Raw genomic sequence first — 14,511 nt, forward strand, 5'->3', positions numbered from 1 at the left:
ATCACGAGCATAGAATGTGACATCTAATCCATTTTAGTAAAAAATCTCAATTTTATTTTCGATTATGTTAAGAAAGTATTTGTACTTTCACTTGGAGGCTTGACTTATTTTATTCTAAAAATAATTGAATGTAATCGAACCCCACTAAATAAAATGACCCATATTTTATGATAAATAGTTTATCCAGTAACTCTTCGTAATTTAATTAAGAGTCCAAGAAAGGCCACGAACCAAAGGCAGAGGGGAGAAGTAAAACACAGAGATCACGGAGAGGAGAAACAAAGAGAGGAAAAGAGCGGCACTTAGCTTGTTGCCGAACGGTGAAAAGGCGTTGTGTTCTCTCTTTGTATCAGGGTTCAAGTTTTGCTTGTGCATGTCTGTCACTTCCACAGTACCTTACCTGTCTATTGGGCTTGCAGGATGTTCAATGAATCTGGAAATTAATCGTGGTACGCGTAAGCTAGCCCAAACACCCCGGGTTATAAAAAAAAAAAACAGAGAGGAAAAAAGAGAGAACAGAGGAACTAAAAAAAAGTCCAGGAGAAGAGGAGAAAAAGAAACAGAGAGGGCGGGAGGCGAAAGAAAATGGATACAGAGTGAAGAACAGAAAAACACAGACGTGGAGGAGGCACAGAAGAACACCAGAGAAAAAGATGGAAGAGAACAGGGAGGAGAGAGACCCAAAAATCAGTAGAGATAGAGAAGGACGAAGACAAGGAGATAAAACTCAGGAGACGGACGCCAACAGAGAACAGAGGGGAAGAGCTAATACAGGCGAAAGCGCTGGGAGACCAGCCAGGACGCCTTCAACATCGCCTTCGTCCCTTCGTTTCCGCCTCCAGGTTTGTTCTTCTCGTCTTGTGCATGCATTTTCATATGTGTATTAGACTATTAGTGATAGTTCTTACTGAGTTGGATTCAGCAAATATATATATATATATATATATATATATATATATATATATATATATATATATATATTTGTGGCTTTTTCGTGTATTTAATTTGTAATTTGTATTTTTATATTGTAAGAATACAAAGTTGGTATTAAAATATTGGTTTTCTATGAAATATATATATCTGAAAAAACAAAAACAAAAAAATAATTTTGTTTTTATGTATATAGCTAAATCTCTTAAAGATAAATAAAAATATGTCATACAACATAGAAAGTTTCAAAAATATGTCTTAGCATGTATTTTTTTGTTTTAATAATAAGTTTATTAAAGTCACAAGAACTAGGCCAATATTTCAAATTATTTTTTTTTTTTTTTGTATTCAGGATTACGATCTTATACGTAGGACATACTCTTAATATTAAATAGAAAAGTTTGTTTTGTTTTTATTGATGCTAAAGCAATAAACTTTTCTTTACCCGATAATATAAGGATCTTCTTAACGAGGTGAATTTTTTTTTTTTCCTTTTTAAGAAGTCATTGACAAGATGACTTTTAAAGTCATTAAATCACATCAAACCACGAAGTAGTTTACTTCATACATGTTAAAGGTGCTAATACTTTTCATAGTCATAACCAGTGGTGGAGCCATGTGGGGACAAAAGGGGGCAATTGCCCCTTTAACTTTTTTTTTAAAAAAATTAATATATTAGTTTAGGGAATTTACTGCAGGGAAGGAAAAAGGAAACCTGCATTGTTTATAATTGATGGTACCGGGCCTTCCAATTTAGTGTAGGCTTATAATATAATATAATAAATATAAACAGCTCATTGCACAATTTTTTTCCTTTTTCCTTTCCATATTAAATTGATGGTACCGGGCCTTCCAACTTTAAAATATGGAATCCCTAGCTATCAAAGAGTATTTTTTTTGTTCCCTGTTTTTGCCGTGTTATTCTTTTCATGAGTTGCTCTACCGCTTTATTCTTTTCATGAGCTGTTGTTCTTTGCCTCTCTCGTATGCAAATTTCTCATCAAGTATAGGTAAGCAATTAATCTTTTTTTGCCATTTGCTTTATATTTTAGGTAAATTTTCTTTATTTATTTCATTGTTTAATTTTAATTTTATTCTTTTATAATTAGTCATTAAAAATATTAGGGTTTTATGATAATTTATGGGTTTTGATATAAATATGTTCAAAATAAATGTTTAAATCTACTAATTTAATCAATTAAATATTTCTTTTCTTATTATAAAGGAATAAATTAATATTCATGCAAAACCACTATTCTTGACATCTCTTGCATTGGCAGAGTAGTTTATTGAAATTTAATATTTTCATATGACTTGTTTGTAAGTAAAATATCAACTAGAAAGCATGTTTTTCAAGAATTGTTTCTCTTACACATACACTAGGCATTGCTCCTCAATTAAATATCTAGAAATAATAAAGTATAATTTAATCAACATGCTTATTATATGTATATAGATATGAATTGAAATAGGATTTGATTTTGATGAATTGATGTGTATTTTGCTATGAATTTCATATGAAAGATTTAGAATTATTGTGTAACTCAACTGATTTTTATTTAACAGTGAATTATTATGTAGTTGTGTTAATTATTATGCAGACACTAATGATGATAAAAAAAAATCCAGCAGGTTCATATTAAATTAACATGTCACTAGACAAGTATTTCAAGCGTAAATCCTTTGAGGATGAAGAGTCAATCAAAGCTTCAAGTCATGTAACTCCATCAAGTTTAAAGAAAAGTCATATTGAAATCAACCCCGACACTCTCCTTGCTGACCCTGGCTTAAGAAGACCAATTTATGAATACCATATAAATGATAGGGATGCAATCCGAAGAGCTTATCTACAAAAAGGTCCTTGTCAACCTTCACACTGTGATTTTTCTCAAAAACAATTTGGGAAAATATCAACACTACAACGCTTTAATCCGGCTTGGTTTAATGCATATCCAACATGGTTAGAGTACAGCATAGTCAAAGATGTTGCCTTTTGCTTGTATTGTTATCTCTTCAAGTCAAAAGAGGGTATTGATTCGTTTGTGGGTAATGGGTTTTCAAATTGGAAAAAGAAGGAAAGATTTGATTTTCATATTGGATAGTCTAATAGTAGTCACAATGCAGCTCGAATAAAATGTGAGAATTTGATGAATGAAAAACAAAGTATCATGACTTTGTTATCTGAGCAGACAGTCAAGAGTCAAAGTGATTATCGAACTCGATTGAATGCTTCAATAGAGTGTGCTCGTTTTTTGTTGCACCAAGGACTTCCATTTCGTGGCCATGATGAATGTGAATGTTCAAGCAACCAAGGAAATTATCTAGAGCTCTTGCATTTTCTTTCCAGAAATAATGATTAAAAGAGTTACTTTTAGTGAAGCTCCTAGACATAACAAATTGACTTCTCCAAATATTCAAAAAGACATTACTCAAGCTGCTGCAGAGGAGATTACAAATGTGATTATCAAAGATCTAGGTGACTCATTATTTTCAATTTTAATTGATGAGTCACGTGACATATCAATCAAGGAACAAATGGCTGTTGTTCTACGATATGTAGACAACAATGGACATATAATTGAACATTTTCTTGGCATTCAACATGTGCGAGATACAACTGCTAGTTCACTTAAGGCAGCTATTGAAGCTTTGTTTTCTAAACATGGGCTAAACATATCAAGATTGTGTGGTCAGGGATATGATGGAGCTAATAACATACGAGGTGAATTCAATGGCTTGAAAGCACTTATTCTAAACAGCAATCCAAGTGCATATTATGTACATTGTTTTGCTCATAAACTTCAATCGACTCTTGTGGCTGTTACAAAGAAGCATAATGAAGTTGGAGATGTCTTCAATTTTATTTCTAGTATTATAAACATAGTTAGAGCATCATGTAAAAGGATGGAGGTGATTACAGAAAAACAATATGCTAGAATTATTGAAGGACTTGAAAATGGAGAAATTGCTAGTGGACGAGGCTTGAATCAAGAAACTTCTCTTAGAAGGTATGGTGACACCCGTTGGGGCTCCCACTATGTTACAATTATTCGTCTACTTGCAATGTTTTCATCAGTTCTTGATGTGTTTGAGATTATAAGGGAGGATGGGATGAACTCAGAACAGAGAACATAAGCAGTCATTTTAACAGATATTATGGAATCATTTAATTTTGTATTCATGCTTCATTGTTTGAGAAGAATACTATTAGTTACTAATGAGGTCTCACAAGCATTACAAAGAAAAGATCAAAACATAGAAAATGTTATGAGTTTATTGAAAACATCAAAGGAACGATTCAAAATGATGAGAGAGAATGATTGGGAATCTTTACCGGAAGAAGTGTCATCTTTTTGCATCAAACATGATATTGATATTCTAAACATGGATGATGAGTACAAGCTTCGTGGGCATTCAAGGCAAAAATCTCAAGGGATTACAAACCTACACCAATTCCATTATGAATTGTTTAACAATATCATTGAAATGCAACTTACTGAGTTGGATGATCGTTTTACTGAGACGAGTACAAAGTTACTACTTTGTGTGGCATGTTTAAACCCAGGTGACTCTTTCTCTGCTTTCAACAAAGAAAAGCTTCTTCGTCTTGCTCTTTTTTATCCCAGTGAATTCTCTATAGTGGACCTTATGGTACTTGGTGACCAACTTGATACATATATTATTGATCTACGTGGTGATGATGAGTTCTCTGGTATTGAAGGTATTGCTAGTCTTGCAGAGAAAATGGTAAAAACAAAGAAGAATTTGATATTTCCATTAGTATATATGCTTATCAAATTATCATTACTTCTACTAGTTGCAACTGCTACAGTGGAGAGAGTTTTTTCTGCTATGCATATTGTCAAGAGTAGATTGCGGAATAGGATGAGAGATAAGTGGATGAATGATAGTTTGGTTGTATACATTGAGAAAAATATCTTTGATAAGATTGATAATGAAGCTATTTCAAAATATGAAAACTCGAAGAGAACAATTATAATATAAGTTTTTTCATTTTAAAAGTATTTTTAAATTAATTTTATTTGATATGAATTAGTATATATGCTTTGAATTGATTTCTAATGTATATCTATATAATTTGAATTTTGTATAAATGTTTTACAAAATTCAAATATAAAAGTTTTTTGTGTGAGAAGACAAGACAAATAAATATAAAATTATTACTAAAGTTTTCACCTGATAACATTTTATACACCATACATCGATGATAATATGAAAGAATAAACAAGAAAAAAATCACTAATCAAATTACTTTAATTTCTTCTCCCTATTACTTACGACAGACAACTTTTATTTGAGTTTTTTATTCTTAAAGAAAATATTTTTTTTCAGTTTATAACATTTGAGAGTCGCCAAATAAATCTTGTCGCATGTATATATATATATAGTGTGACAAAAAAAAAAATTTGAGGTCAGAATTTTTCTGATGATGGTCAAAAAAATAAAATTTTTTTATTTTTAATTACTAAAAACAATAGAATTAACGTCTAGTATTTTAATCATTAAAATTCTAATTGATCTCAGATTGAGAAAGAGAATTGGTTATGTATATACATCATATATCACTCCTATTACTCACGTCCATTTTACTTTTTTTTTTGAAATTACTATTCTAAATAACAACAATAAATATCACGTTTTCAATGTGACGTGTGAATTGTGATATTTCACAATTTTTCTAAAACTATATTATTTTGGCATGATTTAAAAACAAAAACCGTGCTAGTTAAAAAAGAAACCCAAGTCCACCTCTTGCCATGCATTAATAATTACTGTCAGAATGACGACCACAAGCCTATATGCAATTATTAGAGACAACAACAAGGCTATAGGGTCCCTTTCTAAGGCCCATCAAACTGGGTCAACGAGAATTAGAACAAAGTTGACTACTCCATCTATTTGATATCATATAAAAAAAAAAACTTAATTCCTTAAAAGTTAATTAAAACAAAGTTGAGTGCTCCATTTATTTGATCTGCACCTTGAGTTGGATAATTTTAAAAAAAATTAATATGATGAGATTTTATACATGTTTTTAATTAAAAAAATTTCAATAATAAAGTTAAAAATATATGCATATATTTAATTAATAAATAAAGAATTATTTGTGTAATTTATAATGTTTGATTCCTAACTAATTGAACTTAATCAATCAAACTCATAATCTAATTTTAATTTTTTATTTAATTATATAATAAAAAAATATATATTTATAAAATTTAAAACCAAATAAAGATCGATACGGCTATATGAGATTATGATAAATTTAAATTTATAAATAAAAAAATAAAATAAAAATTATTTTTCCCAATAAAATATCAAAAATGAAAGTGAAAAAAATTAATAAAAATCTATTTGCCAAGGATAAATTAGAAATAAAAAATAAAAAAAATAAAAGAAAAAAAAAAGGCCCAGGAATGTGGCCCTGGTTGGCCTTGCATGCCTGGGCCTCCAATAAAAAGTTCGACTAAGGCGTTCGTGTGCCTGAACTTTTTTTTATGGGACAGATAACTTATTGTTAATCTTTATGTTTTTTAAAAAAATTAAAAGCACGTGCTCTGACCAATTACATTGACCTCTAATCATTAAAAAGTTAGACATAAGTGTTTTACACTTAAAAAATTTATTTTCAAGTATTGTTCGCCCAAAAACATCACTGAACCCATATAAACTTGTTTATATCTTTAAATAACCCATAAAAAAAATTAAAAATTAAAAATCTATCATAAACCCAAAAACTCCTTAAGATTAGATCTGATTTTTTTAAAAAATTGAAGGTGAAAGTAGAACTTAATTAAACTTTTTATAAAATAACATTCACAGCCACCAAAATAAATTATTTTAATGATCATAATTGTTATCAATAGATTTTTTTTTCTACCGCAGGAATTTCAAACATCGTTGAGCTTGTGGTCTTCATTCTTATAGCTAGTTAGATTTCAATTATAGGCAACAGTGGTCAAACTCATTTAATGTTTGGTTCATGCTTTGCTGACATTCTCTTTTCTGCAATAACAATCTGTTAATAATTATTTTTGAAATATTATTTAATTATAAATATATTAAAATAATATATTTTTTATATTTTTAAATTTGTTTTTAATATTCATATATCAAAATAATTTAAAAATATAAACAAATATTATTTTAATACATTCCCTCTTTTAAGTTGCTTGAATTAGGATTTTGTGGAATTTTGATTTGAAAAATTGGAAGATTTCCAAGCTCATGGGTTAATGAAATCTTGATCTTAAATGTTAAAAAATAAATCTTAACTGTTCATTAAAGTTAATAACAAAAGATTGTCTTCTTTTGTCATTGATAAAAGATGATATAAAATTATTTTTACAAGTAAAGCATTGTTGGATAATGTTTTTAGAAGAGAATCTTGAGTACAATAAGAGCTTGAATTTTGGTTTAAAGTAAAGTGCAAATATAAACATTATTATTTTTGTTTATATACAATAAAATATCCCAAATGAAAATTAAAAACTTGACTAGAGTATCGATCAGAAAACTAATTGATTATCATAATATTAATTAATAAATAAAAATTGTTGTGTCTTTTTCAAATTAGAAAGCAAGAGTGAATTGGTTGGGCTATTTAAATGGTGTTCTTGTTAATAATATCATGCAACCATAATTTTAACCTTCAATTAACCCTAGCTAAAAAGTAAAACAACAAAATGCTAAGCAATTACATGAAAAAACATATTAAGAGAGTGACATACGACACATTATGAGATATTGTAAAAAACAATTATTACTTAAAAGTCAATGAGAACAAAGTTAAGTACTCCATCTATTTGATCCGCTCCTTGTCAAGATTTGGATAATTTAAAAAATTAATATGATGGCATTATACACGTGTTTTTAATTAAATAATAATAATAAATTTAAAAGTTTATACATGTATTTGATTAATAAATCAAAAATATTTATGCAATCAAAATCAATTATAATACTTGATTCCTATTTCACCAAAATTAATCAATCAAGACTTGTCATTTAGGTTCACTCCAATATATAAAAACACTTTAAATTAACACTTCCAAATATATAAAAAAGAAATTCGAATAAAAAAAAGAAACGAAGTAGCTTGGTGCTTTTTCAAGCAAACTTTCACACAGTTTGTTGACAAGCACATCTGTTTTTTATAAAATAAAAATTCGCAGAAAAGCTTTGGAAAGGATTCCATATGATCAGTCTGCAAACATAAGATTTTTTTTTTATTTTATAATCCAGGAATGTGCAGGTCAGTTTATATATACCACGATTAATTTTCAAACCCACTAAATATACTGCAAGCTTAGTAAATAAATAAAGTATACCAGGAATAATAAACATACACACTGAAATTTAAACTCAGAATGCATGGATAACAAAACCCTTATCAATACTACTGAGCTACAAGCCTTTGCATAAGCATAAGATTCTTGAAGCGAAAGTGCTAGGTATGATGACAGATGCATGTTTGGTTCAATTTCAACTATGTATAATTTTACTATGCGTAAAAATTATGTAAAAACCTTCTTGCCTTCGTAAATAATTTTTTAACCATTAGAAAAGGCTAAATAATTTTGAATTAAAAAGTAAAATTACCACTTCATTATTGTAATCCACGTTCCATTTCCTCACATGCCACGGTGCAAACATTGAAAACTTATAGTTTTTTTATTTTTATTTTCAATGTCTGCATCAAATATATGTGAATATTAAGATTTTTAACATCAACATATTAAAATTATAAAAAATATCCAACAATATTTTTTATAAAAAAATTTAAAAAATAGAAAACTACCATAATTTCAAATGAAACTAAATAATTCTAACGAAGAAAGTTCATCTTTTAATTATTTCTGGTTTCTTGTGAAGCATAAAACATAAGATTTTTTTACATATAAAGTTCTCTATTATTATATATATATTTTTTAAAAAAATTTCTATTCACGGTTACGCTTTATGTTTTCATGAATAATTTAAACCATCTGAATTATAAAAGTTAAGCGACTAGATAAGGTTATGAATAATTTTATATTATATTTTAACAGAATTAGCTAAGTAATATTTATTCAAGTTAAAAACTTATAAATACTCACATTATTTGTCTTTCCTAAAAGTTTTAATCTTGGTTGAAAGTTTTTCACATATCAACAAAATCTTATATTTATATTTTTTATTTTAATTAAAATAGAATTGAACTCCCAGCCGTGTTGCTATTGAGATTGTAATATTATATTAAAAAACCAATTTCGATCTCAAAGTATAAATTGTTGGGTAAACTTAAAAAATAATTTTATATTACTTTATAATAAATACAAAATCAATAAAATCAAATCAAAAAATTCTGTGACTTGCATGGTCACCACGCAGCTGGCTTCTCCTCCTCTTGTCTCTTAGGTGGAAAATTTGCCACTTGCATGGTCACCATGCAGCTGGCTTCTCTTCCTCTTGTCTCTTAGGTGGAAAATTTGTCACTTGCATGGTCACCACGTAGTTATTGAGTTTTGGTGTGAATAATTTGCCTAAATTGAATGCTCCATCTATATTTAACAGACGCGCAATGCTGAAGTCCCTGCATTGCTCTTTCTTCTTGAGGAAAACTCTACAAAAAACCCGAACTCTTATTTCACACTTCGAAGCATTTGAACATGAAAATTGAAATCATATTTAGAAAATGGATCACTCCATCATCTCCAACTCCACCCCACCTTCAAAGCTTGAAAATATCAAGTTTTGACCAGCATGGTCAGAGTCATTACGTGCCTAGCTTCTACTTCTACCCAGCTAATGAAGAAGAATGCGGCGTAATCAACAATGCAGAGAAAAGTTTGCGGTTACAGAAATCATTGTCTGAGGTTTTAACGCTATATTATCCATTCGCAGGAAGATATTCGAGTGATGAACCCTTAATTGAATGCAATGATAAGGGAGCCGAGTATTTGGAAGCCCAAGTAGCTGGCTCTCTCTCTCAACTCCTCAGCGATGAAGAGCTCGAGACCCAGTTGCAGAATCACTTTGTTCCACCATTGTTCGATCCTATTAATAGCCCTCCGCTAGTTGTTCAATTCAACAGGTTTGAGTGTGGTGGAGTTGCTATAGGTGTATCTATGACACACAAGATGGTCGATGCATTCTCGGCATTTGGATTCATTACGGCATGGGCAACTGCGTGCCGCATAGGGATCCACAAGGCAAGTCCTCCAAGTTTCGAATTGGGTTCCATTTTCCCACCAAGAGATTCATTTAGAATCGAGAATTGGGAACGTAAAGCTACAGCTACAAATAAGATTGTCACAAAAAGGTTTGTGTTTGATGCTGTAGCAATATCAAATTTGAAAGCTGCTGTTAGTGCCAGCGCTAGAAATAACAGTTCAGAGTTGCCGAAACAACAAATCACAAGAGTAAAGGTTGTGGCGGCACTCATATGGAGGAGTTGTATTAGGGTGTCTCAAGCTGTACATGGCCGAATGAGACCTTCCATCGTCAAATTTCCTATCAATCTGCGAGGAAAGACAAATCTTCCTATACCAGAGAACTCTTGTGGAAACTTTGCAGGTTGGTCAGCTCCCCATTTTATGCCCAATGATGAGGGCGAGGTGAAGATTCACGAGTTAGTAAGTCGGATCCATGATGGCATTGAACAAACTCTCTCAAATTACGCGAAAGCTTCAAGTTCTGATGAATTTTTTATCATGGTGATGAACGACTTTCGAAAGCTAGATGAAGCATTGAAGCAAACTGAACAACAAGATGTCTATTTGTTTTCTTGCTGGTGTCGGTTCCCTATGTATGAAGCAGATTTTGGTTGGGGAAAGCCCACTTTGGTGAGTAGAGGTGTGCAGGCTCACAAAGAGATGATTTTGCTTTTTGACACGAAAGATGGTAATGGAATTGACGCGTGGGTGAGCTTGGAAGAAAAGAACATGCTTCTTTTTACACAAGATCCTGATCTTTTAGCTTTCACTACCTAAGAACATCATCGGTTTCTTCATTACATGGTATATGTAATGTTGATTTGTATGTCCAGTTTGCGTAACTCGTGTTTGTAGTTGCTTGTGCTCCCTGCCTTTGAATTTGCTTTGTATGTCTCATCAGTGTTTTTTTTTTCTTTTGTTTTTGCAATTCTACCAGTACAATTTTCTAAGGTTGGGGTCAGCGAGAATGGTTGTCTTGTAATTTTGATATCATGTAAAAAAAAAAAAAAAAACTAAACTTAATTCCTTAAAAGTCAATTAGAACAACGTTGAGTACTCCATCTATTTGATCTGCACCCTCGTAGATGGATAATTTTTAAAAATTAATATGATGAGATTTTATACATGTTTTTAATTAAAAAATTTCAATAATAAATTTAAAAATGTATGCATTTATTTAATCAATAAATAAATAATTATTTACATCATTTATAATATTTGATTCCTAACGCAAAGTTAATTAATGAAACTTGTGATTTACTTTTAATTATTTTTTATAATTTTATTATTTAATTATATAATAAAAAAATAAATATTTAGAAAATTAAAAGCCAACTAAATATCAATGTGGTTTATATAAAATTACAATAAACTTATAAATATAAAATAAAATAAATTATATATTTTTTTAACTAAAAATCAATAAAATATCAAAGATAAAAGTGAAAAAAAAAATAGATATTGAAGGTGAAAGTAGAACTTAGTGAAACTCTTTTTATAAAATAAAATTCATAAGCATCAAAATAAATTATTTTAATGATCAGAAGTATTATCTATAGATATTTTTCTTTTCTACCGCTAGAATTTGCAGACAGCGTTGAGCTTGTGGTCTTCATCCTTATAGCTAGTTAGATTTGAATTATAGGCAACACCGGTCAAACTCATTTAATGTTGGGTCCATGTTTGTTGGTATTTTCTTTTCTGCAATAACAATTTCTTTTAAAATTTATTTTTAATATTAATAACATTAAAATAATTTTTTTTTTTTTCAAAAACATATTTATACTGTCAAAACAAACTGTGCCTAGATGCAGTTGCTACATTAAACAACAATAATAATAAAAAATAGAAATAGCGATGTATGCAATTATAACTTAATGAGTTTTTTTTTTTTGTTATTATATATATATATATATATATATATATATATATATATATATATCCTCTAAATGTGAACTTCTCAGCTGGAAGATTATGGACATCTAAAAAATCCATTTTCAAGCATTTTTGTTTTCTATCTATTTAAATACGTCACCTCTAGCTTCGTCTATTTATATTTCTCATCTTGTTTTTTTTTTTTTTGGTATACTTTTTTGTTCGTTCTATTAGTTTTTTTTTTTAATGGTATAGAAATGAGAATATATGAAAGGCAACAAAAGACACCAATTTGATGTGTTTTTTAACATTAAAAACACTTTAAATTAACACTTCCAAATATATATAAAAGAAATTCGAATAAGATAAAGATACAAAGTAGCTTGGTGCTTTTTTAAGCAAACTTTCACACAAGTTTGTTGACAAGCACATCTGTTTATTTATAAAATCAAAATTCGTAGAAAAGCTTTCGAAAGGATTCCATATGATCAGTCTCCAAGCATAGAGCCAACGAGAAACTCCCTTCGTTGGCTGGATCTGGATGTATGTATCCCTTACCTTCGAACATCGTTGCCGGCCGCATAAGCAACGGAGCACCCCATCCAAAATCAGCTTTATAAAAAGGCAATCGCATCCAACTTACAACTGTAAGATTTGGGCAAGCACAAGTTGGAGATCCTCGAACAATAGTGTTTACATCACCGACATCACCAACCTCTTCTAAGTAGTCAAGAGCAGATCTTAAATACTCGTCATTCATTTTCTTTATCTCTCTGTGAATTCTTTCTACAGTACACATAAATGATTCCGATAAAAGGTCACCGGATAAAGCAATCGGAGAAGCTGTAAATATCACATTGCCAAAGTAGCTAGACTGAAGTGGAGGATTCAATCTGGAACGACCATCGACCGATAAAAGTAATTTTGTTTTTTGATCATTTTTAGGAAAATTACGTGCCTTCGATACAGAACGCCATATGTGTGCGGCTAGGATCTCATAGGTGGTGTACTTGGTTTCGCTCTCGACGTTGTTTGCCTTTGCTTTCAAGGAATTAATATGATCCAGTGTAATTTTAAAATTTGCCAAAGATTGAGATTTTGTGTTTTTGGTAAGAGTATTCATGGGAGGTGGTGGATCATATTCAACATGATGGAAAATAGATTTTGGTGGCACCCGACCACGGAGGATAGTTCGATCAAGCAACGGTGGGGTAGTGATAGAAAGGCCGCGTGCTAAAGTAGCCCAAGAGTTTATGAAATGGAGAGCTCCAATGCCATCTGCTAGAGTGTGATGCCACCCAACTCCGATACAAACTCCTCCACATTTGAATGAGGTTACCTGCCAGCAATAATGACAGATTTTTTACTACCTTAACTTCGATACTTCGATAGATAAAAAAAAGTAATAATTAGTTGTTGAAATTCTGCTTATGAGACAAATATATTGAAACAAAAAAAATTATCATGCCTTCTGATCAATTATAGATCATAAACTTGCTAGGCTTGCTATGGTTATTAGTTATAAGTGTAATAGATATACCTGTAGAAGAAGAAGTGGGTTAGGAGATATGTCTTCTAAATTGGTGTCAACTGTTGGAATGAGCTGTCGAAGTTCCATGCTAGGCATGAATTCACCGAGCTCTTCAGTAGTAGAATCTGTGTCGGCCACGACGAACAACACTCCCTCCCCATTACAGTTTATTTCAATTCTACCATTTTCATCCCTTGCCAACCTTCCAGCCACCGGATAAAATGGCACAAGAACCCTTCCCAGGGCTTCCTTAAGCACTGTAGCTTCGAAAAAATTGGCGGAGCCATTTGGCTTGTAGAGGTACACTGTAGGGAGGTAGTATCTTGGATGCAGCAAGTCCATGTTAGAGAGCCAAAGCGGTTGTTTAGGCATTTCTTGAACGGGGCGGACAATGATCGACTCTTTTGTGTTCACCTTCATCGTATTAACCACCTGCAAATATCTAAAACAAAATGTTTGTGGTAATATGGACTTCTCAATTGTTGACCTGCAAGTAATCAATTCAAGCATAAATTAAACTGGAAAATTAGAGGCAAAATGCGTGTGCTTATGCATAAAAGGACTGCGTGTATCTATATTTATACAATGAACTCTGAGAAGGGAACTACAACTGAAATTAGAGAGAGGGACTGCATTCATTGAACAAAGGCGAGTAGAAGCATGTACTAATCGTGGGCCCTCTCTTTTTCTGGATAATGTTTGTTGTTATAGTAATAATTAATTTTAAAAAAAATTAAAAAAAATTATTTTTATTTTTTAAAATTTATTTTTAAAATTAACACATCAATACAATGTAAAAATATAAAAAAAAATATTTGTTAAAAAATTAATTTTTATAAAAAAAACGCTTAAGCTGCATTTCCAAATAGCATTGCATCATAACTAGTTGTTATCAATAGAAATAACAAATATACTATAAGAAAATTGGATGTCGAACAAAACTAACGTTGTTATTGA

The 14,511-nt window shown here is 30.5% G+C and overlaps 4 protein-coding genes across 4 annotated transcripts; 3 read left to right on the forward strand and 1 right to left on the reverse strand.

The window, feature by feature from the left end:
* The first annotated feature begins 3,282 nt into the window (after positions 1 to 3,282).
* On the forward strand, positions 3,283 to 4,065 carry LOC118053585 (uncharacterized). Its single transcript, XM_035064897.1, has one exon. The coding sequence runs from the start codon at positions 3,283 to 3,285 to the stop codon at positions 4,063 to 4,065; it is 783 nt and encodes a 260-aa protein (XP_034920788.1).
* Positions 4,066 to 4,314: 249 nt separating this feature from the next.
* Positions 4,315 to 4,819, forward strand: LOC140955538 (uncharacterized). The gene is made up of 2 exons (XM_073408906.1): positions 4,315 to 4,677; positions 4,763 to 4,819. Exons 1-2 carry the CDS (start codon positions 4,315 to 4,317, stop codon positions 4,817 to 4,819), a joined length of 420 nt encoding a protein of 139 aa, XP_073265007.1.
* Positions 4,820 to 9,449: 4,630 nt separating this feature from the next.
* Positions 9,450 to 11,195, forward strand: LOC118053605 (pelargonidin 3-O-(6-caffeoylglucoside) 5-O-(6-O-malonylglucoside) 4'''-malonyltransferase). Its single transcript, XM_035064917.2, has one exon. The coding sequence runs from the start codon at positions 9,603 to 9,605 to the stop codon at positions 10,923 to 10,925; it is 1,323 nt and encodes a 440-aa protein (XP_034920808.1). The 5' UTR covers positions 9,450 to 9,602; the 3' UTR covers positions 10,926 to 11,195.
* Positions 11,196 to 12,333: 1,138 nt separating this feature from the next.
* On the reverse strand, positions 12,334 to 13,985 carry LOC118053604 (shikimate O-hydroxycinnamoyltransferase). Its single transcript, XM_035064916.2, has 2 exons — positions 13,564 to 13,985; positions 12,334 to 13,362 (listed from the first exon to the last, which is right to left on the reverse strand). Exons 1-2 carry the CDS (start codon positions 13,972 to 13,974, stop codon positions 12,472 to 12,474), a joined length of 1,302 nt encoding a protein of 433 aa, XP_034920807.2. The 5' UTR covers positions 13,975 to 13,985; the 3' UTR covers positions 12,334 to 12,471.
* Between the last annotated feature and the right edge of the window lie 526 nt (positions 13,986 to 14,511).

Source organism: Populus alba, chromosome 4 (genome assembly GCF_005239225.2).
Source record: "Populus alba chromosome 4, ASM523922v2, whole genome shotgun sequence".
In the NCBI taxonomy this organism is placed as follows: domain Eukaryota; kingdom Viridiplantae; phylum Streptophyta; class Magnoliopsida; order Malpighiales; family Salicaceae; genus Populus; species Populus alba.

Excerpts from the sequence above, each read along its gene's own strand:
- LOC118053585 (XM_035064897.1), top strand. The coding sequence starts at position 3,283 with ATGATTAAAAGAGTTACTTTTAGTGAAGCTCCTAGACATAACAAATTG.
- LOC140955538 (XM_073408906.1), top strand. The coding sequence starts at position 4,315 with ATGGATGATGAGTACAAGCTTCGTGGGCATTCAAGGCAAAAATCTCAA. Across the intron at positions 4,678-4,762 it reads CTAGTCTTGCAGAGAAAATG|TGGAGAGAGTTTTTTCTGCT; the intron begins GTAAAAACAAAG and ends CAACTGCTACAG.
- LOC118053605 (XM_035064917.2), top strand. The coding sequence starts at position 9,603 with ATGAAAATTGAAATCATATTTAGAAAATGGATCACTCCATCATCTCCA.
- LOC118053604 (XM_035064916.2), bottom strand. The coding sequence starts at position 13,974 with ATGAAGGTGAACACAAAAGAGTCGATCATTGTCCGCCCCGTTCAAGAA. Across the intron at positions 13,363-13,563 it reads ACCCACTTCTTCTTCTACAG|GTAACCTCATTCAAATGTGG; the intron begins GTATATCTATTA and ends TATTGCTGGCAG.